Source organism: Thermobia domestica, chromosome 1 (assembly GCF_964235325.1).
Source record: "Thermobia domestica chromosome 1, izTheDome1.hap1.1, whole genome shotgun sequence".
Lineage (NCBI taxonomy): Eukaryota > Metazoa > Arthropoda > Insecta > Zygentoma > Lepismatidae > Thermobia > Thermobia domestica.
This window is the reverse complement of record NC_137454.1, coordinates 286,633,436-286,658,989: the sequence shown is the minus strand read 5'-3', so window position 1 is coordinate 286,658,989 and position 25,554 is coordinate 286,633,436. Positions and strand designations below refer to the sequence as shown.

Sequence of the window (25,554 nt, the reverse complement as noted above, 5' to 3'; positions counted from 1 at the left end):
TTGGAATATCCCCTTAAGGTAGCTTTCAACGCAGCTAAGGGAAACGTATGTGAACCAGTAATAGAATCCTCCGTAGCAGAATGGATAAAGTCATGGTTCGATGACCACAAGGTTCGTGGTTCGAAACCCGTCGCTGAAACCAGATTTTTTAAAATCTTAATTTCTCAGTTCTGAAGATCTTTCTCTCCTTTCGTAATCATCTGATGCTCTAAAAAGAGTTCTCCACATTAATTCGACAACTGCCTAATGTGATCCTCGCAGTTCGAAAACTTCCCTTCTTATCTTTCACAAAATCAGAATTTTCGTCATAATACGAATGCTGTCCGATCATTTTTTCCCCAATTCTAAATCTGTGTATACAAATCATCCCTCTCTGTCTCCATACTTGAATCCCTCCCTCTCTCTCTCTCTCAATGTCACCCAGGAAGTCATATGGCTTGAGATCAAACCTTCGACTCTTGAAACCAAATGTAAGCTCTTTAGCAATGTGCTATCGTAACTCTATATGTTTGTTGTTAAAACCAGTGTCTTTTAGACTTTATTCGAGGGGGGGGGAGGAGGAAGAGATTCTCCGGCGACATAAGATTTTCACTTTTTATTAGTGTATTACTATACCTTTGATCAAAAAATACGTATTTATGAAGCTCAAGAGAGGAGGAATTACACCTTCTTGTCCTGCCCAAGTAACGCCCCTGAAACATTTGCTTGCACTTACTGAAAAGAAATTCAATGAATCATTGAATAAAACTCGTTTCTGTCCGTAGATATTTTAGAGCTCTTGGCAATTTCCATAGATTTCTTAGGGAGCATCTTACTAGCTTGCACTCTTTAAAGAAAGAAAAGAATGAAACTAAAGATATTTATGAAGCTCTGGGAAGATTGTGTGACTTTCCTTTAATTTAGGCTCTTAAAAATATTTCAGAACAAACGAATGGAAAAGACTGTTTTAAAGCTATAACGTTGTAAACTTGATTCCTGTTTCTTTTTCAGCTGAATGGAAAGAGTGTACTACGTCACACACACTGCTTTAGACAACGAGATGTGGAGGACGGGGAGGAGTTGGAATAAATACTAGAAGCAACTAATCTATTGATACATGTATTGCGGGAATGCATAAGAAAACTGGGGATGAGTTTGTTATTCATTTGGACTTAGAATTTTTGTAACAAATTTTATGCCGCGGACTGTACATTCAATTAATACTGAACTAAACATCTGGTATTTGGATGATGGGACTATTGCTGACAAACCTGAGGCAGTCCTTTCAACGTTAACACAGATAAATCATTTGAATTTCTCAAAATGCGAAGTTGGTTTTCTTGGATCAGATGAAGTCACATCCGACCAATTTTTCAGATTTGGAGAAGTTGCCCCAGGAATACGTCTCCTAACCAAACAGGATGCTTGTCTTCTAGGTTCTGCTCTCACAAAGAAAGCATTTACAACTGTGCTATCAAACAAAATATCCAAATTAGAATATTTTCTGTCTCGCCTTGACTCGATTTCAGCACACGCAGCTTTTTTTTTTCTTCTACGTGCTTCATTGTCAATCCCTCGCCTGAACTACTTTCTACGGTGCTTTACATCTTGGACCTCAAAATGGGTGTGGAGTCAATTTTGAACTGTTCTTTGAGTGACGACTCTTGGATGCAAGCATCCTTACCTGTTGGATTGGGAGGCCTTGGTATTCGACGAACCGTTGATATGGCGACTCCTACCTTTTTAGCGTCCTACCACGGATCTCTTCGTTTATTCGAGGCTCTCCTTCCTCAAGGGTACCACCTGGACCCAGATGGAATAGTTGAAGAAGGCTCTAGCAAATAGATAAATATAACAGATACGGACCTTCCAGAAATCAGCAAAAGAGGTTCTCAGGCATCTTAGTACATACCAATAGCAGTACATTTCCATAAACTTCTTTTACAATCCGTTGCTGTTCCAGAGGATAAAGTTAGACTTCTTGCTGCGTCATCCCCCCATGCTGGGGCATGGTTAAATGCGTTACCTTCCCCCCCCCCAATTAGGTCTTCACATGTCTAATGAAACCTTTCGAATCGCAGTAGCCCTAAGACTAGATTCAGCTGTTTGTGAGCCGCATCGCAGGGATCAAGTTCCCCAACGCGGCTTGCATGGCCTCTCATGCATGAAGAGCATAGGCAGAAACACCAGACATTCATCTAATGACATCATTTTGTGAGCCCTCACGACGGCAGGAATTCCTTCGATTCGTGAACCGTCAGGCTGTTGTCGTTCCGATGGTAAACGACCTGATGACATGACATTAATACCTTGGATGAGAGGCAAATCACTAGTATGGGATTTTACATGTTCGGACACATTTGCCCATTCAAGCCTCCCATTGACTGTTGTGAATGCTGGAGAAGTTGCTAGACGTAGAGAGGCAGAAAAGGAAAGGAAATACAATAATCTCCTCGAGGATGTCCAATTCCGGAATTTTTGCTTTCCGGGATCCAAAAAGTTGTCGGAAAATTCATATTTCGCAAAAATCAGGAACTCGAAAATATCCGCAATTTAGAAACTTTTAATTTTGGAAAATTTTTCCGAATTTTTCGTTTTTTTCCAAATTTCGTATTTTTCTGAATTCCGGATTTTCCGCATTGGAATTTCTCTGAAATCCGGGATTTTCCGAAATCCAGAAAATGGATTTTCCCATTTCGGAAAATTTTGGCGATTCATAATATATATATAATATATACGTATATAAATTTGAGAACGTATTAGGAATTAGGAATCAGATTTCTGGCTTTCAGCATCTAAGGCCATGTTAGCCCGTCACTTATGAGGGATGAAGTGACGTCCGTGTGCGATCACACTATCCGAGGAAAGGGAAGGAAGAAATGATTTGGGATGGAAAGGAAGCGGCCTGTATGTTAAATACCAATCCGGCATTTGCCTGGTGTGAATGAGAAAAACCCAGAAAAGCTCAGTCAGGATGGCTAGCCTGAAAAAGCTGTTACACTTTTTGGACCGAGTGCCCCCACCGGGACCTCTCGCACCAAAGGCAAGAGCGTTAGCGACTACGCAACGTGGAGCCTGGGAATGTATTTGATATCAATAGTAATATATTGAAATTATACAGTTCAGTATTGATCAGTAATAATGTCAGATGGTGGTCATGAAAACTTCCTCATTCTTTGCCTCTGAAATCAGAATTTCTATTTCGAAAACATATCATCATTTATTTATTTATTTACTTACTTACTTGTAACGGTGGTTCCCAACCTTTTTCATCTGGCGTTCAGCTTCGTGAATTCTGTATACTTCACGCCTCCTTCCATGACGAAGACAAAATGCCAAACTGTAGTGTCTGTGAAGTTTACTAGAGTTAAAATAAAAATTGTCATTACAAGTGGTGCTTTATTCATACAATTTTAATTTCTTAATTTATTTCTGTCAGTGACTCACGCTTCATGTCTCCAAAAGAGAAGGCGTCTCTCAGCACATAGAATAAGGAGGAGAAGAAGAAGAAATTGGCTTTGTTCCGTGCATATGTACGTACTAGGTGAAATGTCTGTTCTTTGCACGGGAAGAATAGATTTATGGAAAATGTTTGAATCTATTTCCGCGTTTCAAATATACACTTCAGTAAAAGTGTTCCTCTACCCCTTAAACATCATTAAAAACTCTTGCTCCAAAATTGATTTCAAATAGGGATGGCCAGTTCCGGAATTCGGAAGATTCAAGATTTCGGAAAAGTTCCGGAATTGGCAAAAATTCCGGATTTTAGAAAAATTTCAATGTCTAAAAAATTCCGGAATTCGAAAAATCTGGAATTTAGAAAATTCCTATTTCTGAAAAATTCTGAAATTCGGAGAAAATCCGAAATTTAAAAAAAAAATCCGAGTTCGAAAAATCCGGATTTTTCTGAATTCCAGAAATTTTCTGAATTCCGTAATTTTTTCGAAATCCGGGAAGTAAAATTTCCAATTTAGAAAAATAAATTGCTGGAATCCGAATTCTGGAGAATTTTGGCTATCCCTAATTTCAAACGTGTATGCCGTTTTGCGTGATGTGATTGCTAACAACTGACAATGCCAATTCTAATGTGGCGGAAAAATATGGAAATTGACCCTACTTTCCTTAAAAGTAGAATTCTGGGAAATACTGGCTACTTTGTACTCAAGAGTTTATTTACAGAGTTTCATCTTCCTATTCGAGGAACTCGTAGGATATATTTTCCGTATTAATTTTGATTCCCTTGTCCGCTTATGATAGTCCTTTAATCTTGTAAGTGTTGAATGAAACCTAGCACTAAAGTATGTTTCGAAATTTGTTTCAGAGTTTTCAGCTATCTTCCCTTAATGCAGTCACAAGCAACAGGAAACGTCGCTTTCAATGCAGAGAACAAAAATAGTGGCCCCATCTGTCCTTTATATCGGAAATCTTCAAAATCGTTTCAACACGTGTCCTTTCATTTTTAATTAGCAGTTTATATGCAGAGTTTTATCTCCCTAACTTCAGGGAGCCATGGAATCTTTATTCTGGGCTAAACATTTGAATCCCCTTTACCTCACTTATCATGCTATTTCAAAAATTTCCTTTTCTCCTTTAGAAGCAGAATTTTTGCAAACGTCGTAATACGTATTTCTTTATTTTATATTTAAGATTTATATAGCGATTTTCACATCTCCACCTTAAAAGTCAACTGATGTTTCTCTTATGGGTAAGATTTCATCATTTTTAATAATACCCAAAACTTCTATAACATATTCCATTATTCAAAATTCTAAAAAGAACAATCGTTTAGACTAACCCTAATCGTGTGAATCGCTATAGAACTACATGTGCAACACTTGAACTAATTTTATATATGGCTCAAGTTGTAGGCTACCTTTAGGTTAAGTACCTTTATATTGTTTTATTGTAACACTAAGCACTCTTTTACAATTATTTATATTAAAACGTAATCGTGAACGATTATCCGGTGGATGATTTACTTATACTTTTTGACCTCTCCCTTTACAATGAAATAATCTGAGATATTTTACAGATTTTTTTAAATCTCGTTACATCAGAACATAAGATTTCGGGTTTCACTAACCGTCGTAGTCATTGCGTTCAGTTTTGTTTCAATACTACATCAGAGATGAATCTACTAACTATATCCCGTAGGCCCAAGAAATTATTGCTAAATTCCTTTAAACCGTGTTATTATGTATTGTGAATTTTAAAAAAATTTCAGTACTACTACCTAACTAGCAATATCTATTCATTATTATACTGCAAAATGTATAAATACTTCGCGGTCATGCCTGAATTAAAATCCCAATCATCAATGGTTGATTAAGATATGAACTTCTTCTTCTTCTTTTTTTTTGATGCAGCTGCTCATTTTTGATTTGTCGAGTTTTCTTTTCTTTTGTATGTGATATACACTCATGTCCAAGATTATTGTCGCGTATCTATAAATATGTTGTTGTAGGAATATAATTTGATAATGAACTCGCCCGATATTTCTTATAATGTTAGTATCTGTATAATTAGCAAAGACATGCATGTGGCGAATTTCACCTAAAAAGAGTCGTAAATAAAAACAATAAAACGAAAACTTCCTTGTCCATTTAGGAACATTTTGTTTTACTCATTCTAATTTTAGTATCTATAATTCCCTATAAAATTTACCACAAATATTCATTTCCTGATTATGCACATACTATCAATATTAAAAGTACCCTGCAAAATTACTATCAAATTGTATTCTTACAAGAAGACAGTTATAGATATGCGACAATCATTTTGGACATGAATGTATTTAAGCAAACTTGAAATTATAGAAAACGGGGTAATTAACTGCGAATTGTATAAGATGATTCAATATATGTATATTGAAATATAAATATGTGATAGATGTACGTTTTATTATGAAGAGAATTGCATGATGTCCAGATACGTCGTTTTGATGTAAACAAAGGGTTTCATTACTTTCACCGGTTGGTTGCGATACGATTGATACGTTCTGTTGCTATAGCTTTCGTAACGTCGTCAAACATAAAATCTGAATGTATAGAGTATACGACCTTTGTCAATAAGTCTTATTTCTTTCCTTGTGTTGTACTATGACCTATATATGTGTCTAACACCTCTATGTTATCACATTACTAACTGCATGTTGGGTGTTGTAAGGAGGCAGGTTATCGCGATTTATGGCTATCCTTTAATATTATCCATATAATATTGTAAAACCTAAATTCTCTGACATAATTACATTCCCGGTTCCTCTTTCGTAAGCTGTGAATCTCCAAAATCTGATAGTGTCGTTTATCCAAGTTGAAGTTATCATGGTTGTTCTGTAACAGTGATGAATAATGTCCAACAACATAGTTTAAAAGTTTGCTGTGACAAATCCACCTAAGGATCCCTAATGGTGAAAAATCTTCACAACTCTTCGTGCTCCAAAGTATATTAACTTAGACCTTTCTAAATTTATCATCAAATTGCCAATGTATCTCGATTTTGATTATCTGTTTAAATGAGTGATGATAATAGACTAAACCAGTTTAGAACCTAATTTGAATATTAAGTAACTTTCAAGACTAGTATAATGATGCTTCGTAAGCCGCGAATGTAATTGCCTTACTATCGTTATTACGAGCCAAATGTAATATGTTTTAATAATTATGCAAGTCTGATATAGACCAGTTTGTAAACAAGGTAATTATAGTATGTGTACCTTTAAAGAAAAGTAAAGCGTGCATGGACACCTAGTGAGTGAAAACATAGACACGCTATTTAAAACAACGAGGAAATCGAACTGGTACAGTGGATTTCTTTTCCAAAATCTAGTGATGACCTATGCTTAAATGATAAATATATACTTAAATTCATGAAACTAAATACTGATGGATATACCCCAAAATTTATGTACACTAATATATACGTAACCATATGTAATTAATTTCTTTTCCTGTTTTCTTGTCGTCAGTAGATGTAATAAATGTAAAACCATATTTACTTAATCGTTTCTTTTCTAAAGCAATATTTAAACCTTTTTACCTATGTAAATACATAGTCTGATATGGTGTGAATGCGTTGTAAGGGGTCTGTCCTGGTTCGTATATTAGTAATCTTCAAAATAATTCAAAGCGTTTTAACACTTTCTTAGCTGGTTTTTAATACTTGACCATGAGAAGCGTACATAATCAACTTTTCTGCATATTCAACAAGATGTCTACGCCTTTATACATACACTTATTTTCTCGACAAGAGGTCTACGTACATGTACACTTATTTACGACGTTGCTATAGTAACAACAATTCTTATTTTAGTTACCGATTACAAAAATAATGTCTCGAAATCTCTATATATCTTTCTTTTCTTTATACATAATACTGCTCAAATGATTCGCCTCTGATCCCTTTCTGTAAATTGGCACAGATTGTTAATATTACATACAACGTTATCGTTGTAGGTGTCGCTCGGACGGGACTTCCATAATAGTTCTACTATGAAGGTAAGAACCCTGGGTTAAATATCATGAAACATTTACCTATTGAATAGCCCTCGTATATTTAATATCAACTTTAATACACATATTCTACTTTTCCATTTATATATAATATATTATAACATTACACATTTTGATATTTGTCAATATATCTCAATATTAATAACGACGAATTACAATTAGCATGGATAAGGCTATTCAAAAATTAAACCTAACTGATAGTTTCCTTCTAGGGTAAAAATTAACTATTCCTTCATATACAAACAACACTATTTACAAAGATCTTCATAATATTAAATATTGATAGGATCAGAAGGCAACAAAGTTAGAACATATAAACACATTGAGGATTATCATTTAATACATTAATAAACTTTGAAAAATTAAGAGATTCGATATTCATTATTCTTATTTTTTCCATATAATAAGGTGCATCTATTTGATATATCTGTCATTACCTTCATAAGTTTACATTAAAATAATGATCTTTTATTTTTAAATATTTATAATATTCGCATGAAATTCGAATAGAATAAAAATACGAAAACAAGAATAGCTTAAATATAGGTTTCTTGGAGAAAACATAAATTGTCAAACTCAGTATATCCTTGTATTACAATAAAGCTTTTAGATAATTTCTTATCATCCAAAAACAAATTAACATTTCCTCAATTAATGCTATAAAAGGAATTTGCAACAAAAGTATAAGGAATAAATTCAATAATATTTTCAGTTAACTGCCATAAATTAACTTCGTTAATATTCCGTAAATGATTTGCTTTTTACATATTTAACAAGATATGTCATAATTACATATGCTTTCAACGTACATTTTAATAATAAATCGACTGAAGAACATATTAACCATGGACGTAAGCAAAGGTCAATTTAATACAAATCCATCGGACGCCTTTTGATAGTTCAAGTTATACGTTCGCAGGGCTCATTTAAGCAACATTGTATAGCACAATCTTGTGTACGTGCTTGTCTTTCATAGGATGATACCATATTTTGATTCCTATTTACGAAATTTCTGCCATCTGCAAATTGATTTTGTGAAGATCGGCGGTAACTATTACTCCTACTGAAATTCGTGTTGTTATTTCTGAAATTCCTAGCTCCATTTCTATAATTAGGTTGCGTTTGATTTCTGGTACCATTATAACTACTCACTCTATTATTGAAAACACGAACATTTGAATCATTTTCAGGTTGTATATCTACATTACGAACAGAAGCATATTGTGTCTGATTACGTACATAATTACCCTGACCTCTATCCTGCATTTTATTGTTATTCTGAATTGCAGACTGACTCATAACTCTGAATGAGCATAATTAAATGGTTGAAGTTAATGCACTGTGCCGACATTAACAACTGTTGTAGTCTAAATGGCAATAAGATCCTAATGGAAGCTATAATTCGGGATTCCGGATGGTTTGGATTTAATGATCTTAACTCATGATATGTAGATACTACAAATTCAGTAATACTCCGGTGTAAGTTTGGATCGTAGTGCTTCGTTCGCAAAACGGCATCTCTATTCGCTACCATAAAATCGTTTTCATAATTTGATAGAAGAGCATTCTTAAAATCTGAATACCTATGAAGACTACCTCTAATAGCTTTAAACCATGTTAGGCAAGGTGGCAACAAGATGTGCGGTAATAGTTTTAAGAACTGAGACTCATCTACACCCATGAGCTCACATTCATCCTGAAATTTTTCGAGAAATGCCCTAGCGGGTATGTCTCCTGGCACGCCACTAAATTTTGTAAGCGACTTAACTTCGCTGAATCGCAACTGTTTACCTGTGTACGTCTTCATACCTCTATTGGAGATTTGTTTGCGCCTGGATGTCTGCCTCACTCTTCCTCCTCTTTCACTACTCTCTGCACCACTCGAAGATCCATCAAGCTCTAAAGTTGTTCTGGGAGAACGATCAGGTACCCAACCTGTGGCTGTAGGATGATTCGTGCCTTCGTTATCCTGAAATGGAGTTCCGGGAATACACCTTTCCTTGATGAAATTCACTTCGTCTCGCAGTAATTTAATATGATTTTCATGGGCATTAATCGTTAACTCTAAAACATCCATAGACTCTTGAATTTCTGCGTTCCTTTGTACTACTTTTTCTATTTTCTCTTCATACTTCTCAAATTTTTCCACTACATGTTTGTTCATCTGATTTAACTGATGTTGAACACGATCCCACCGGTCTTCATTGCATTGATTCAACTTCACTATTTTTTCGTCAAAGTCATTAGCTAACTGTATTATCTTATGGTTCAATTGTTCTTCAAACTGTTGAATTTGCTCGGACTGGTTCCTCATTTACTGGGCTAAATCATCACCTTTTCGTACTTGATCCTTAATTTGCTCGGACTGGTTCTTTATTTGTTGGACCAAGTCTTTTAAAATGTCTGTCAAATTTTTACTAGGAGTCAATTCAGGATGCACACTCTGTTCACCACTTATATTATTACTTGTATTCATGGCCATATTTCGATGAATTACTTTTCCACTTCTCAATAGGGTAATACTAAGGTCGCGTTGAAAGCTTGCCATTTTTACTATCCTTCAAAACGACACTTATATAACTCCCGGTGGTGAGGCACCAATTTGTAAGGGGTCTGTCCTGGTTCGTATATTACTAATCTTCAAAATAATTCAAAGCGTTTTAACACTTTCTTAGCTGGTTTTTAATACTTGACCATGAGAAGCGTACATAATCAACTTTTCTGCATATTCAACAAGATGTCTACGCCTTTATACATACACTTATTTTCTCGACAAGATGTCTACGTACATGTACACTTATTTACGACGTTGCTATAGTAACAACAACTCTTATTTTAGTTACCAATTACAAAAATAATGTCTCGAAATCTCTATATGTCTTTCTTTTCTTTATACATAATACTGCTCAAATGATTCGCCTCTGATCCCTTTCTGTAAATTGGCACAGATTGTTAATATTACATACAACGTTATCGCTGTAGCGTGATCGAATGAATGGTAATTCTATTTTTAAGTAGAGAAACTTGAAATTTAGTGTAAAGTGATAAGTTTTGTTATGCGTATACTTTCATTAGAAAATGTGGTTATGTATTATTCATGACCTAGGTCATGAAGGTTACTAATCTTTGATTAATTCGAAACGACTCTATGAAGCAAGCAGAAACAATGGAACGGAACTAGAGATGATAACTGTTGTGTCCAAAGACTTCAAGAACACCAGATCATGGATAATGAGCTTATCTAATTTTTTTCCTGACAAACTCAAATACGACTTTGATTCACTGGACAAAATTCAGTAACCGAATAAAGATTACTTCATGATCAGAAACAACGATTAGGACAATCAATTTAACATTTCTCACCCTCTGGGCTGAGTCTGGGCAACTCCGACTTGTGTATTTACCTGGATCCAGGTCCGAGTTGTATGGGTTGACATGTGCCTACAACAAACTGTTTAAACGCGATCCTCCACAAATTTAACAGGAATAAGAAGTACCCCTAGTCAGGGCCGGATCCAGGATTGTCTGAGGGGGTGCACCAATAACTACCAAAATAACCAACCATACTGAAACTCTTGAGAGTGACATGGGACAATATTCATTATCCGTGACAACACTGAAACGTGAAACGGGGGAGGGAGTATTTTAAAGGGGGTCGCAAGTGATATGCAAAAAAAAAAAAAAGTTCTCTCCTCCTGGTTTCTGTTTTCTTCCCTACTTGACAAATATTATATTGTTTTGTTTGGTGAATCCTTTTCCTTCAACCTTCAGAAAATCAACTTAAACTATTGCTTTTGCAAAGCTCTGCTTTCTTTTAATCCCCAAACGAAAACATGATGGCAGAAAGTGTCAGAATGTGTTACTATTTTCACTGCTAGCTTCTCATTTTAGATAGTGTATATTTATAACGAAGGGGGGGGGTGCACGTGCACCTTTGCACCCCCCTAAATGTGGCCCTGGCCCTAGTACTCCTTTGAGTCTCTTTATTATATTTCGATATTTCTTTCCACACTCTTTCTTATCTCCTTTTCTCTTTGTCGTATCTTTCCCATCCTCCCGTAGACTACTTGATACACTTGTTCTATTTCAACTATTCTCTTGTTTATACTACTTCTAAGTTAACATATTTCCCTTATAAGGTCATTCTAACCCTCTTTCTTCTTTCTGATCCTCTTCTTCTTCCTCTTCTTTCTTTACCTTCTCCTTGATTTCCCATCTTCCTCTTTTCGTCTTTCTCTATTTTAGTAAAACTGAAGGAAGTTGTGACTGGAAGTCGTCGCCATGTGCGCGGTCAATAAGTTTGATTTGTTTTTATCTTCGGAAGTCCGATATTAAATAACAGTCAAAGAAATGCATGTAAACATTCAATTTATAATCAGTCCATTTCGCTTATTAAATTACGATACCCAATGCTTGAGTATTCACAAGTTTTAAGATAACGACCACTCGCAGTCTCTATATTTTCTTCCTTACCACCTTTTTATCTTCATTACTAACATTACATATTTACACAATGAATTGAAGTGTTTGTGTGTGTGTGGTGCGTGGTGTTGATGGTGGTGAGGGTGTTAACTTAATCTATCGGTGATTCAAAGATAGAAAACTCAATTTAATAGTCTAAAAATTTCAGGATGATTAGGAATGTTACACTTAAATATATCATTCATAGTAACTTTCCACGTATTTTTGTCGGTCCCCTTTGTATTAGCACGCTAGCTTCTTAATGTTAGAAAGCAAGTTTGACGAATCAATACTAGTCATGTGAGTTTGAGATGAATAGCGTATTCTTCAGTTTTCTTCAAAGTCCTAGCATTGAACTTCTTTATTTTAAGGGAATATTTCCTATCTGAAGTTAAAGACGTAATTTCATTTCGTTGTAAATTATGACCGCTTGAAAATTTGTTCCTAGTCTTCGCTTACGGAAAAAAGCTCCCTATTAGTTTTAGATTCTTAAAAATTGATTACTTTGTTTTCATTCTTAAAAATGAGAGAAAAGTGGTAAATGTAGTAAGTATCAAAAGCGAAAATGTTGGGAAATTGAAAAAAAAATGTTCCACATGTGGGGACGTTTGCACTGGTCACATCTTTACGAACAACTCCTTCGAACAACTTTGAGGCATACAAGAATTTTGTTCTCAGTTATAACGTTCTACAGAATTTCTGCTTTGAGACTTTAAGATAAAAAACAGTATTTGCATTTCTTTGGCACTTAAATCGTTTATCAGATCACTTTATCTTCAAATGCAAATATAGAAACCGTCTGTCACATTTTACTTAAATAAATTATAATATTAACCTTACAGTGTTAATGTGTTAGTCTCAGCGAAATCATTTCATGATCATTTCTGATGCTCCTATCCTTGGTCACTCCCACGTACTAAAATGGATAAATTTACTCAACTCATAAATTTATTTATCCATAACTAAACTTAAATAAATTGCAAATCATGATCTGTAGGCCAACTAACAATCCCATCACTTCGAAAAAATATTAGAAAATCTAAATAAGTGAAACACAAAACTTATACTTCATCAATTTTCAGATCATACTACAAGCTTTGTGTTCTATTCATTTATTTTTTGTAATAAACTTTCGGTACAATTGAGTGGTGAGATTGTCAGTTGGCCAGCAGTTCATGATTTGCGATTTATTTAATTTTAGTTACGGACAAACCAATTCTGTGAGCTGATTAAATTTATCGATTTTTATACTTGGAGTAAGGGAATTATAAAAACAGCTCTTCAAATGATTTCGTTGGGATAAACGCATTGACAATATAAGGTTAACCGTATTATTTGTAAGTTCCATAATTTAGAAAGAACACTACATACTGATTACGCAAGTTCATTTTTTTCTTTTTTATTATGTAAATGTTCTTTTCGCAGGAGATTATAGAAGCTGCACGCAATGATTCCTTCGAATCGTCAGATGTAGAGGAACGTCTATTAGGTAATTGAAATTGTTTTCTTAATATCATTTACTTGAAAAGGACCAATACTGAGCAGCATTATCTACTGGATCTCTTCCTGTATTAATTTAACAGATTAAAGTTAAAAATTAGGGCTTTGAAAAGTAATTGACTAAATTAAAAAATAATGTCGAACAAAAAGTAATGGTTAAAATTAAACCGTTCTATAAGACCTTGTTTATATATTGTCAATCAAAACACAACACACTGACAAGGGAACGTCTTATATTGATAGTAGCATTGCCCAATCTAACAATGCGCAATCGATAGAAGAATGAAGAAAAGGGAAAATTTCAAAGTTTTACGGGCCGACACAGAGAAACACAGGAGATACAGAGGAAAGAAGGATCTAGAATCATGTGAAGATAGCAATGCGAAAGATGATACACTTACACAAGAAGAACTTCAAATGACTAAAGTAATCAAAATGACATTTACACAACAGTATAGCAAGCAAACATTGTACCCACAGACATGCTCAATAACATCATACGTAATGCAGTGTTGCCAACTGGGCACAAAATGAAATTTTGTTAAATGGCACGGAACACAAATTATAACATCTCGAAAATCTAATTAGGACTAGAACCATACCTGTTAAGTCTTGATATACAGTGTTGCAAACGTTTGAGGATAGGCCTATATGAATCTTGGATGTAGAAGAGTACATACAGTACACGATTCGAACTAGTTGAAATCAAAATATGAGACCACAAACAAGAATATAATCACTTTAAGTACGAAAATAAGGGACGAAGCACAGTGTCAAAGCAGTTTTGCCCAAGTGGAAAATCAAAATAGTACCAAACAGAACACACAAAACTGAAATGATGCATGCTCTTGGATTGACAATTAACTAGCAGGCTCACTTTTCTAATGCACGTAATATTGTAGCACCTCACACATTATTGGTAGTTAATTTGTCAGGGTTACTGTTGATAAAGCACTCCGACCGAGCCTGCAGACCACCTGATCATCCAAAGGCATGGATCATTTCAGCTTATGTGCTGTGTTTTGGTACTATTCTGACATTTTCCTTTGGCAACCATGCTTCGACACTGTGCTTAGTGTCTTATTTTAGTACTTCAGTGATTATATTCTTGTTTGTGGTCATATTTAATTTCAACTAGTTCGAATCGTGTATTGTATGTACTCTTCTACATCCAAGATTCATATGGGAATTCATATAGGCCTATCCTCAGACGTTGAAAACACTGTACATCAAGACTTCACAGGTATGGTTTTACTCCTAATTAGATTTTCTAGATGTTCGAATTTGTGTTCCGTGCCATTTAACAAAGTTTCATTTTCTCCTCAGTTGGCAACACTGCATTACATATGATGTTATTGAGCATGTTTGTGGGAACAATGTTTGCTTACTATACGGTTGTGTAAATGTCATTTTGTTTAGTTTAGTCATTTTGAAGTTCTTCCTGTGTAAGTGTATCTTTTGCATTGCTATCTACACATGATTCCAGATCCTTCTTTCCTCTGTATCTCCTGTGTTTCTCTGTGTCGGCCCGTAAAACTTTGGATTACTCACTTTTCTTCATTCCTATATGGATTGCGCATTGTTTGATTGGGCAATGCTACTATCAATATAAGATGTCCCCTTGTGAGTAAAGCTATGTGATAAAAGTATATAAAAGCACAAACACTAACAGTTTCAACACAATATCTGTCTTCATCACACTTCCACTCCTTCTCCGGAAGTGGAGTCTGGAGTCTGTAGAAAAGAAGTGGAAGTCTGATGAAGACAGATAATGTATTGAAACTGTTACGTGTTTGTGCTTTTATACAGGGTGACTATAATTAAAGTCCCACTTTCAAAGTGTTGTAAAAAAGAATCACTTGTCAGAATGACTTCAAATTTAAACTGAATATACTTAAAGAAGGGGAAATTTGTGGCTTTCCACTAACAGTGCCACAACAACTGTTGAATGACTTGGAAGTCATTTTTTCGTCATAAAACCGAAACAATCATGCAAATTAAACAGTACAATTGGTTTAATGTGCAACTCATGCCAAAGCCGTTGTATTTCGATTCAAAATATCACTTGTAGCCGAATCGACTTTCGTTATGCCACTTACAGCGCCATCTATTGATACACTTCGGAACTTATCTCTTATGCCATACCGTTTCCCCCCTTCTTCAAGTATATTCAGTTCAAATTTGAAGTCATTCTGAGCAGTGCATCTTTTTCTTCTTTTTTTCCTTTTTTCTTCTTTTTTTCCTTTTTTCTTCTTACAGCATTTTGAAAGTAAGACAAATGATAATCACCCTGTATTTTGTTTTACAAAGCCTTGCTCAGTATGTTATTGTGTTTAGGTTAAAATTGAAGCTAACTTTAAAATTTATTTGTTAAAATTAAAATTTAATATGACAATTTTCTATATTACGCAATTAGGATTATTTTCAACTACGAAAGTTAGGTTAAATTTAATGGATAGAATTATGAACATGGGAAAATTAATTGATTACTATAAACATTTACGTTTTTTAAATTGATAATTAATAAAAATAAAAATAAAATTAAAATGTCAATTCATTCCGATACAATTTTATTAATGTTATGATAGATCAGCCCAGATGTGTTTAAATGAATCCCAAAATAAAGTCCTAGTAGGAAAATTTTTGCGCACGAGGTTTCACGTTGAGAATGGCTTGAAACAAGGAGGTGTGGTGTTGCCATTATTATTCGACTTTATTCTGGAGTACGCTTTAAAGAAAATCAAAGATAACAACTAAGGTCCAGAGCTGAATGGTATTTACCATGTTATGGTGTATGCTGCTGATGTAAATATAATAGAGAATGATAAGAGAACAGTAGAAAGCAATGCGTAGGTCTTATTAAACGCTTACAGGGACAGGTTTGAAGTAAATGCAGAGGAGCAGTATTAATGTTGCCGGTTTGAGCGCAGTTTCATTTCATCATATTTTATATATAAATCTTACTATTAAAACAAATTTCCCCAAATTATCCTAGCGCAAAAGCATATCACCCTAGCAATGAAAATGAAATAATTGTTTATAATCATTTTAAATACAATAAATGAAGAAGTGTGTAATTTGTAGTGAATTAAAACAATACCAAGAATTTTTATATACAAACCTAGACGAGTGTAAGGCATGCCGTAATAAAATGAATAAAGTGATGAAGTAGAAAAAATGGGAGCGTTTACATATGTTGTAAATCCTGAGCAACTATGTGAAAAATAATTTACAGATTTCCAAAATGAACTCAATTATATCAAACTATCATTTTTAAAATTTTATATTGATTATAAGAATAGACTAATTCAACTTGATGAAAGGTTCACAAAGTAAATGAGTTGTAGGATAATGCTTTGCCTCATACAAATGTAGGCTATTATTTCAGTTTTAAGAAGCATCATGTATTTATCAAGCATATTAATAATAACAAGAGGGATGATTATCTAAAATCTTCTCTGGAATGGAGAGTAAAGATAATGCCTTATTCAGGCTGATAGTAAAGCTGGTGCTCTACTCAAATTAGCAGAATGAAATTGTTGTTTTAATGAAGTTCACAAAAGTCTTATGAAATCTAAAATTACTTATATCTAAACTCAAACCTAATCACATATATATTTAATTTAACACTTCTCTGTTTTATTTTTGTTGTAATTCTCTTAAATTTGCTATTAATTCTTCTTTCTTTAAATATACCCTGTAATGTCCTCAAGGTATGGTTGCACCTCCTTTCGTTACGTACCTCTTATTATCGTAAAAGCTTAATGCTAATTGGTTTCTTCTACTGAAAATACTTTATGATTTTTACTTCGAATTGTATTCTGTATTTTGTACAATTGTTCATCTTGTAAAAAGCAATCTTCATAATCCTTGAAAAATATTTCTGATTTAATAATACTTGATTATATTCGTTTTGCTTTCCTTATTTGATCTTTCTTTTTCTCTGCATCTTTTTCATTATCTCTATCTCCCTTTTTCTTAACAGCATACAGTTTTGTTTTAAGACCTACAACCTTCTCTCTCACAACTCCTTTATGCTCATTTTTAAATTTTCGTAATACTTTCTCGTTAACCTGTTTTAAGCTATATTCGTTATTTTCTTTGTAATCAGATGTATCTAAATGTTCATACATATCTTTCATATCTCCATAAATCTTATCTGTTTGAATATGTGCTCTAACAAAATCAATATTACTCATTAATAGTTTATCTCCATACTTTTTTCTTTTAGCACATTGTAATAGAAATAATACAAACATATATTTAGATATATTTAGGACTGACATTCCATCATAGATAGGCTTGCTGAAAGTGATTCTAGTTTTATACATATGAATAGCAGCTAGATTTTCAGAAAATATCGTTCTGTTTAAAGTTAGATTTTGCAATTGATTTTTCCAGTATATTTATATATATATATATTTTATTATGCGCAAGTCGTATATTTACTCTCTTTCTTATATGCTCCATTGTTTTGCCGAAAAGAACATTATTTGTCAACTTGTAGAATTTTTTTAGCATCAGCGTTTTTTTTTTTTTTTTTGCTTGTGATCGAATTTCTATATTTAAATCTAAATATTTCTTTGACTATGCTGATTGTTTAAATGTTAATATCTTATGTATCTTTCTCGATTAAAGGCCTTGTGATACATAGAACTTGAGATTTTGATAATGTAATATATAATTATCTTTATCGTAAAGTGTTGTTAATAATTTTGGAATTTGTTTTATTATTGTTATTTTCTGCTGCTAATGGTAGATCTGAATGTTTATTACACAATTCCTTAGGGTATTTTAAATCGACTTTGAAACGTATCCAATATTAGAATTATCTTCTGTTTGTAATATTTTGTTCCTCTACTATTTCTCATTTGCGCTGACAACATATTTCCATTGAAATTCCCCATAAGGCATATGATGATTCATAGCCCAACATATTCATTGTTCGCATTAATATACCTATGTAGGAAGTATTGAGATATTAATTTCTTATTAAGATTGTAATTTTCTAAATATTTATTATTTGCTATAACATATTATTTGAACATTGAGAATTAACTCTTCTTATACTTTTTTCCGTAAAGAGAAATTTGTCATAATTAATAATTTTATTCTTTGTTTTGTCATTTTTGGCATTGTATCTCAGTAAAATCCAGGACTAGTGAAATACCATGCTGGATCCAATTCGTGTCTTAAGTGCTGTATCTCTGAAATTTTCAATAATATCTGCTAATTATAGGACTAATTGTTTTGTTCTAAAATTGAGTATAATCTTCTTTAGGATTTTAAGTGGAATACCTTGCAGATTAGTATATGGCGATTATAATCCTCATCACTTATCTATTCTCCTGGCAATTTATCATATCCAGATAAGTTATAATACAGGAATAAATCTTGGATTTGTATATTTTAAGTTACAGTAAGAGTGAGCAACTCCTCTAAATTATCCAATTAAATGGTAATTATCATCAACTTTTGTTTTACACAATTCTTTAGTATTTTTAGTCTTCTTCCATTCTTCAGTACACTTATTAAGTAAGACTTTTATAATCTCTTTTCACTCTTTTATTTCCATTAGCAACTCATCTACATCATCTGGATCTTTTTTTTTTTCTATATACAATTTTTCTTCTAAATGTTCTAATCCTTCTTCAATTTTCTTTTCTAAGTAGCTAATTAGTATATTTAAACTTTCTTTGTTTTGTTTCAAATAAATATATAAAAATTCTTTATAAATGTTCTTTTACAGATATTACAATTTTCAGCAGATTCGTATACACTTTTTTCTTCTGCTGTAAGAAAATTCATAGGTTTATACGAATCATAAATTCTTGCAATTTTGATCGGTTCTTCTTTTAATTTCTCTACAAACACATCTGCTGCATCATCACCTGTGTATTCAGCAAGCTCGCTTGTATATAACTTTATAGTACATTATATGTAATAGGTAAAACTATTTGGCTTATACATGTGATATGCATGAGAATAAGACTTTTCTGGATCAGGTTGAAATGTGCTGGTTTGTTTAGTAGTGACTTAAAGTCTGCAATTATTGAAAATGGGATTTTTAAATTACGTTTCTGATTAATAAATGCAAGTATTTAATTCCATTCTTTTGGTAGTATTAATTTAGCAATAGCATATAATCCACAATATTGTTCATGTTCTTTTAGTAGTGATTCTGATTCAAAACAATTAGTCAAACATCGTTTACATAAGAATGTCTTATGCTCATTTTTAGTTATTTGACTGCCTACAAGTTTCCATAAGTTCTTGCTCCAACAATAATGACTGTTCTTTTCGTTTTTGAGATATAACAGACGAATATGTTTTTCTTTTTCTTTTCTTTCTTTCGTGATTTTCAGTGGAAAAAGTGAAAAGTTCTTACCAAGTACGAATACGCTAATAGAGATGCCTGTTCTATTTTCAGCCTTCGCTATATCAATAATTTGTATATGAAAGGGAATGAATGTCTTTAGAAACTTCTTTGAACTCATCGTTATATCTTTCGTATTTAAAAATATTGGTTCAGACATTTTTTTTTCACAATCTTCTGCTCATTGTGTGAAATATTTCTTTTCCTATGGTGAGTCGTAGGAGTAAATATCGATTTTCATCTGCCACTGATGAAACTAATGATGAATATAGAAACTATACTCGAGCTGCAACACTCTTTGTAAAGACCGAAACGCCAGCAGTGAAGACGTTCCTATAAAAGCCCAGCCAATCAGAGGCCAGAAAACATGACCACGTATAAATGTTAGTACATGTTTGTCTTCATGCAGACGCTGAGGGAGCTGGCGATATGCTCAGCGAAACATTCATCGATTCAAAATTACTGTATATAACGTAGTTCCTGAAAACCACAGGGAGAAATATCGGACTCTCGTCGTGAAAGTTTAAAACGATGGAAGTCAGAACTAGCCGTGTATTCACAATACATACAGCATTTTGTAGCCTTCTTTCAAAACTAGAAGAAATAACTTTTTTTTTTTTTTTTTTTGTAGCAGATGAAAAAACTGCATTGATCGTTTCTAGGTTTTAGCAATAACGTTGACTAATAAAAGACCGTAGAACTAAAATTAGTATTGCGTTATCTTTATGAACTCCAGACCACGGAGAGGCACACTTCAAGAAAAGCTGAAATTGCAAATTCGTTTATCACTTAGTGTTGTTGTAACCTTTTTACTGCTGCGGGTTCGCGTTGACGGCAGTGGCTATACGCTAGAAATGCAGGATGCTTTATGAGATATTATTATTATTATTATTATTATTATTATTATTATTATTATTATTATTATATAACCTAGAGCGAGTACAAAATAGATTGATCAGATTTATATTTTAAAACTAGCTATGATTTTAACACTTACATTTATAAAAATGAACAATACTTTTGAAACTTGACTCATTGGAAACCAAACGCGTGTTAAATGATCAGACAATAGTACAAAACTTTGTAAATAATAAATTGTCCAACACTTACTTAGTACAAAACATTCTATTGAAAGTTTCTAATGTTAGACAGGACATTAATATAAATAGTTATGATATAATAGGTCTAGTTTCTATCCCAAATACTATCAATGTTCTAGAAGTTATATGTCATATCAAATTAACCTTTTCTCAACACTTTGACTCAAAAACGAGTAGTGTGTATAGAAATCTATTTTTAATTCATAGGATACGGCAATATTTATAAGGTTATATTTTCGTACGTGAGGTCAAAATTAGCATACTGTTGTACTGTTTGAACACCAAATGTCACTAAATACTCTGATGCAATAGAAAATATACAGTTTAAATTTTTAGAAATGGTTGCGTACAAGAAAACCGGTTTGTACCCAAAGTATGCCCTATGAATACAACACCAGTCAACTGCTTAAATGTTATTCATTTCCTGATTGGTAACTTTATCTTTGCAGGAAATACAGAATGTCAACTTTCAGAAAGTAGTGACGAAAAAACGAACAACAAAGATCCGTCAGGGCTTGACATTTTCAGTGAGTCACCACGGAACCATGATGCTAGATACAGAATTTCTTCCAATTTGAATGAAACTGGTAATCAACGAAATCAAATGAGAATTACTAGTCCTGAAACTAACTTTGAGCTTAGAACGAACAGACATTGTGCATATGGTGAAGAATTGGGTTTTAGTCGTGTTGGGTTGGGTCCTGTTCATGAATATCTGAACAGTGGAAACGAAATAGTCGAGGATGAAATTTCAGTTTCTGAGGGTGGTTTGTGTGAAAACACATATGATGAAACATGTCCGTCTGATATCTCTATAGACAGTTCATCTGATATCTTTATACGCAAAAGAATCAGTCGTGGTGAAGACAAAAGAAATAATAATGACAGTTTTAAGCTATCTGACTCTGGCTTCCTAAATACTTCCGCATACAAAGATATTTCTAACAAGAAGAAAGCACATAATAGAAACCAAAAGACTACAAATAATCCGGACAGAGTTGAAGAAGCCATAAGTGTATCGGAACAGTCTTTCAGTAGTGATGCTTCAAAGAAGTCAGTGCGAATTGGTTCTTCTGATGTGGATCTCAACTCGCATGGAAACAGATCCAGGATAAACCCGAAGTCATATAGAGAAGTAACTACCAGTCCTTACGTAAGTATATATTTTGTTACGGTCTATTGGGGTGTGGTAGAGCATTACGCGTTCTTACACGGAATAACTCCACCACTTAATATGTTATTTATGTGTATCTATCTATCTATCTATCTGTCTGTCTATCTATGCAGGGTGACTGGTAATTCGATGCATTCCTTGCAAGAGGATGTTCTACAAGTACTTTGGAACATTTTCACCTATATGAACTGGGGGTCGCAAATCAATAGTTTCTGAGTAATTTGCATATGTGTGATTTCTCTGAAATTTTCCGGATAACGAGAGTTGCGCGAGGAAATTTTACCCTGACCCACTCCCACATATCGTAGAAAGATGAAAATTTACATGTGTGATCCTGCATATCTATGTAGGTCATGTGGTAATGTACAGCTTGTAACTGTGCACCGTTGCTGTGTTATAGGTCTGAACGTAAAGTAAGTTGTAGTGGTCCAAAATCCATTACTGCATCTTAGAAAGCAGCGTGGCAACATCGCAGAACTACTTGCTCCTAGGAAATGACTGCATGTTTGGGAAGAGGTGGAATGAATAGAGTGTGGTGTCAAAAGAAAACGCGAACTATGACGGATTTCATACCCAGGGTTGTGAATCTGTCTGGCGAACATTCAAGCAGTGAGGGGTGCGTTGTTTTGCAGGAGGCAAGACACCTTTTGTCAACATGTCACGCTATCTTTCTATTTATCACAAGCCTTTGATAGTGTTACATTGCTAAATGTGTTATTTTGTTATGACTTTCCAAGGTTTATATTTTTACCTTTGTAGAGTTTATAACATTAGATTGTGATTGTAGCAATTGGTACGGCAATGGTCATAATTTTGTTTTGAGTTATTAAAGCGGTGTATTCAGTTGCTGTTTATTTATTCATTTATTTATGTATTTATGCAATTGAATGGCTCAAGGAAGGGTTCGGACCTCCATGTCCGGGGTCATATCGGTCTTTTAGGTGTCTTTGCCTAGTGAGAGTGAAGAAAACAGGGAAAACCTAGTCAAACCAATGACAGCGTGGCGACGTACCACCACCAAAGGAAGTCCGTCAAGTCTGAGCGACCAAAGTGATTATCATTTTATTTGGCATCAACATGGGGTATTATTACTTGCTTTCCAGGCATGCATGTAAAATTTTTGTAAAATTTCATCGTTCTACGATATGTGGAAATGGGTCAGGGTAAAACTTTCTCTCGCACCTCTCGTTTGCTGGCAAATTTCAAAGAAATCACATATGTGCAAATTACTCAGAAACTATTGATATGCGACCCCCGGTTCATATAGGTGAAAATGTTCCAAAGTACTTGCAGAATATCCCTTTGCTAGGAATGCATCGAATTACCAGTCACTCTGTATATACAGGGTGGTTCAGTAATGTTGGACAGCTCTGAATAAATCGGAAACAAGAAGAGATATTAGCAAGAATGTGGTGGATCCAGATACTTGTGGAAGGGGGACGTCTTTTGAGGTACCAGACAATGTTACCAGGTCAACAGTGTTGCCAGCACACTACAAAGTTGTATTTTTTTAAATGGAACATATAGGAGTTTATGCCATCAAAAGAATTGGTACAGAATGCGAATATCAACAAGCGAAACCGCACCTGTCAGTGTTGCCAAATAAGGAAGTTATAAAGCTTCAAAGATCAAGAAATTAAAGTGTCCGTAGATCAAAACGAGCAAAAAAGCAAGAAAAATAATGCTGCGGAATGAAAAGGAATAACCGAAAGAGTAAACCAGAGAACGCACAGCATCCAGTGAGTAACAGGGTTGCCACAACAAAGGGGGAGAAAAATTGAAAATGTTGCAGTTGTCATAGGAGGAAAAGTGTCCATATGACGTAATGCTAGAAACAGCATAGAACATCTATGTAAGATTCAAGAATCCTAATAACGTTTGTTCGAAAGCGATATCTCTAACCGTTCCCGAGATACACCAAAGGTGTGCGGGGTTGGCAACACTGCATAATAATTCCCTCGCCCTCCAAACTACAGAAACGGGTAATGAAAATGACACGCCCAACAAAATGTAAGAACTACACGGGTCTAATCGTCAAATAGAAGACAATGATACTTTTATGTTTACAAGAACATATGATGAAGTGTGGGATTTTCCCCGTAACTCGCATGGGACACGGAGACATCATTGTCACGCAACGTCCGTGACAATATACATATGGTACACAAACCAGATCAGCTGTTCTTGTGATGTAGTTTTTAACGATTCGGTGTACGACGTAGGTCGTTGGTTCGATCCCATTCAGGGCTACTGTTGTTCTTTCAACAAGCACTATAATTACGTTAGATAGAGGCGATTTACTATGAAACGTTTTAGTAACGTTCCTTGGCTTCGCGTTAGGATGTAGTCGGTTGCACACATAAGAATTCCAAAATCTACAAAGAATAATAATTACAAGGTTGTAGTAGTGAACGATGGTTTTGAATAATAATAATAATAATAATAATAATAATAATAATAATAATAATAATAATAATACGTTTTACTGATCGCTGGAATAGGCCAGTTATAACAATCATCAACAATGTTGTTTCAACAAGCTCGTATCATGCTTGTTGATGGTTCTCACAACATGAAGTCTGACAAGCTGAAAGCAAGTGACTGCCAACCTTGCCAAGCTGTCATACTGTCTGAATACAGTGTATTGACCATACTAATAGTAACAATAAATGTGTGAATCAGTGTTAGGTAGATTATACCCTTTAGCCTAAGAAAGAGGATGATTAAGGCAAGTGATTGGTGATGGAAGAATTGATGGAATGAGCAGTGGCGGAGGGTGATAGTTTTAAGAGGGTAGGCCCAGTGTAGAGATGCAAAAAAGCCGGCTTTTTTGAATCGATGGTTTTTTTCACATTAAAAGCCGGCTTTTTTGAAAAAAAAACGAGAATTTTGGAAATTTTGGCTTTTTTCATTTTCATGATTTTTCTATCCAAACAGCTTTCTTATAGTATATTCTATAGTTAGATAACAATTCCACGACCTAAATGTCATATTTAGCTCTGTAATTCACCATCAAGGTGGATGGAGCACATGTTTTACGAATTAAAGCTAACATGAATAATGTAGTATTTGAGGGCAATTTTACAGGCTATTTAACTTTATTTTAACTTTTGAGTTATAGACATTTTTTCTTCTTCTCTAGATCATTTTAGTTTGTTATCCGTGTTTCATTTCTAAGAGCTTAGTACTCTAGCTTCTAGCACAAAAGTTAAACTTACGTTTTTCTATATATCCGTCAAAGCATACGTTTTTCAATATGTCCGTCAAATCGTACTTCCACATTTCTGTTATACTGTGGTTGTGCAATGATTTAGCAATAATTTTCCGGATACAACCTTGAATACCAATTTATACAAATAATCAGTAGCGGATTTAGAAAAAAACTTTGGGAGTGGTTTCTCTGATTGTTTCGTTTTCTAAAAAGTCCTAATTTTATTTGGGAGGTGCTTGAAGTTT

General features: G+C 34.0%; 1 protein-coding gene across 8 annotated transcripts in view; it reads left to right on the top strand.

The window, feature by feature from the left end:
- The window catches only part of LOC145661197 (uncharacterized), a 453,672-nt gene that overhangs the window by 172,320 nt on the left and 255,798 nt on the right, over positions 1-25,554 (top strand). For 4 of the 8 annotated variants that reach the window (XM_081726653.1, XM_081726657.1, XM_081726655.1 and 1 more), the window contains exons 4-5: positions 13,374-13,437; positions 21,374-22,077. The exons of 2 other annotated variants lie outside the window; for them this stretch is intronic. In XM_081726653.1, coding sequence (XP_081582779.1) covers positions 13,374-13,437; positions 21,374-22,077 — 768 coding nt within the window. The remainder of the gene's footprint in view (positions 1-13,373; positions 13,438-21,373; positions 22,078-25,554) is intronic. 2 more of the 8 variants (XM_081726658.1, XM_081726668.1) reach the window with 2 other exon arrangements.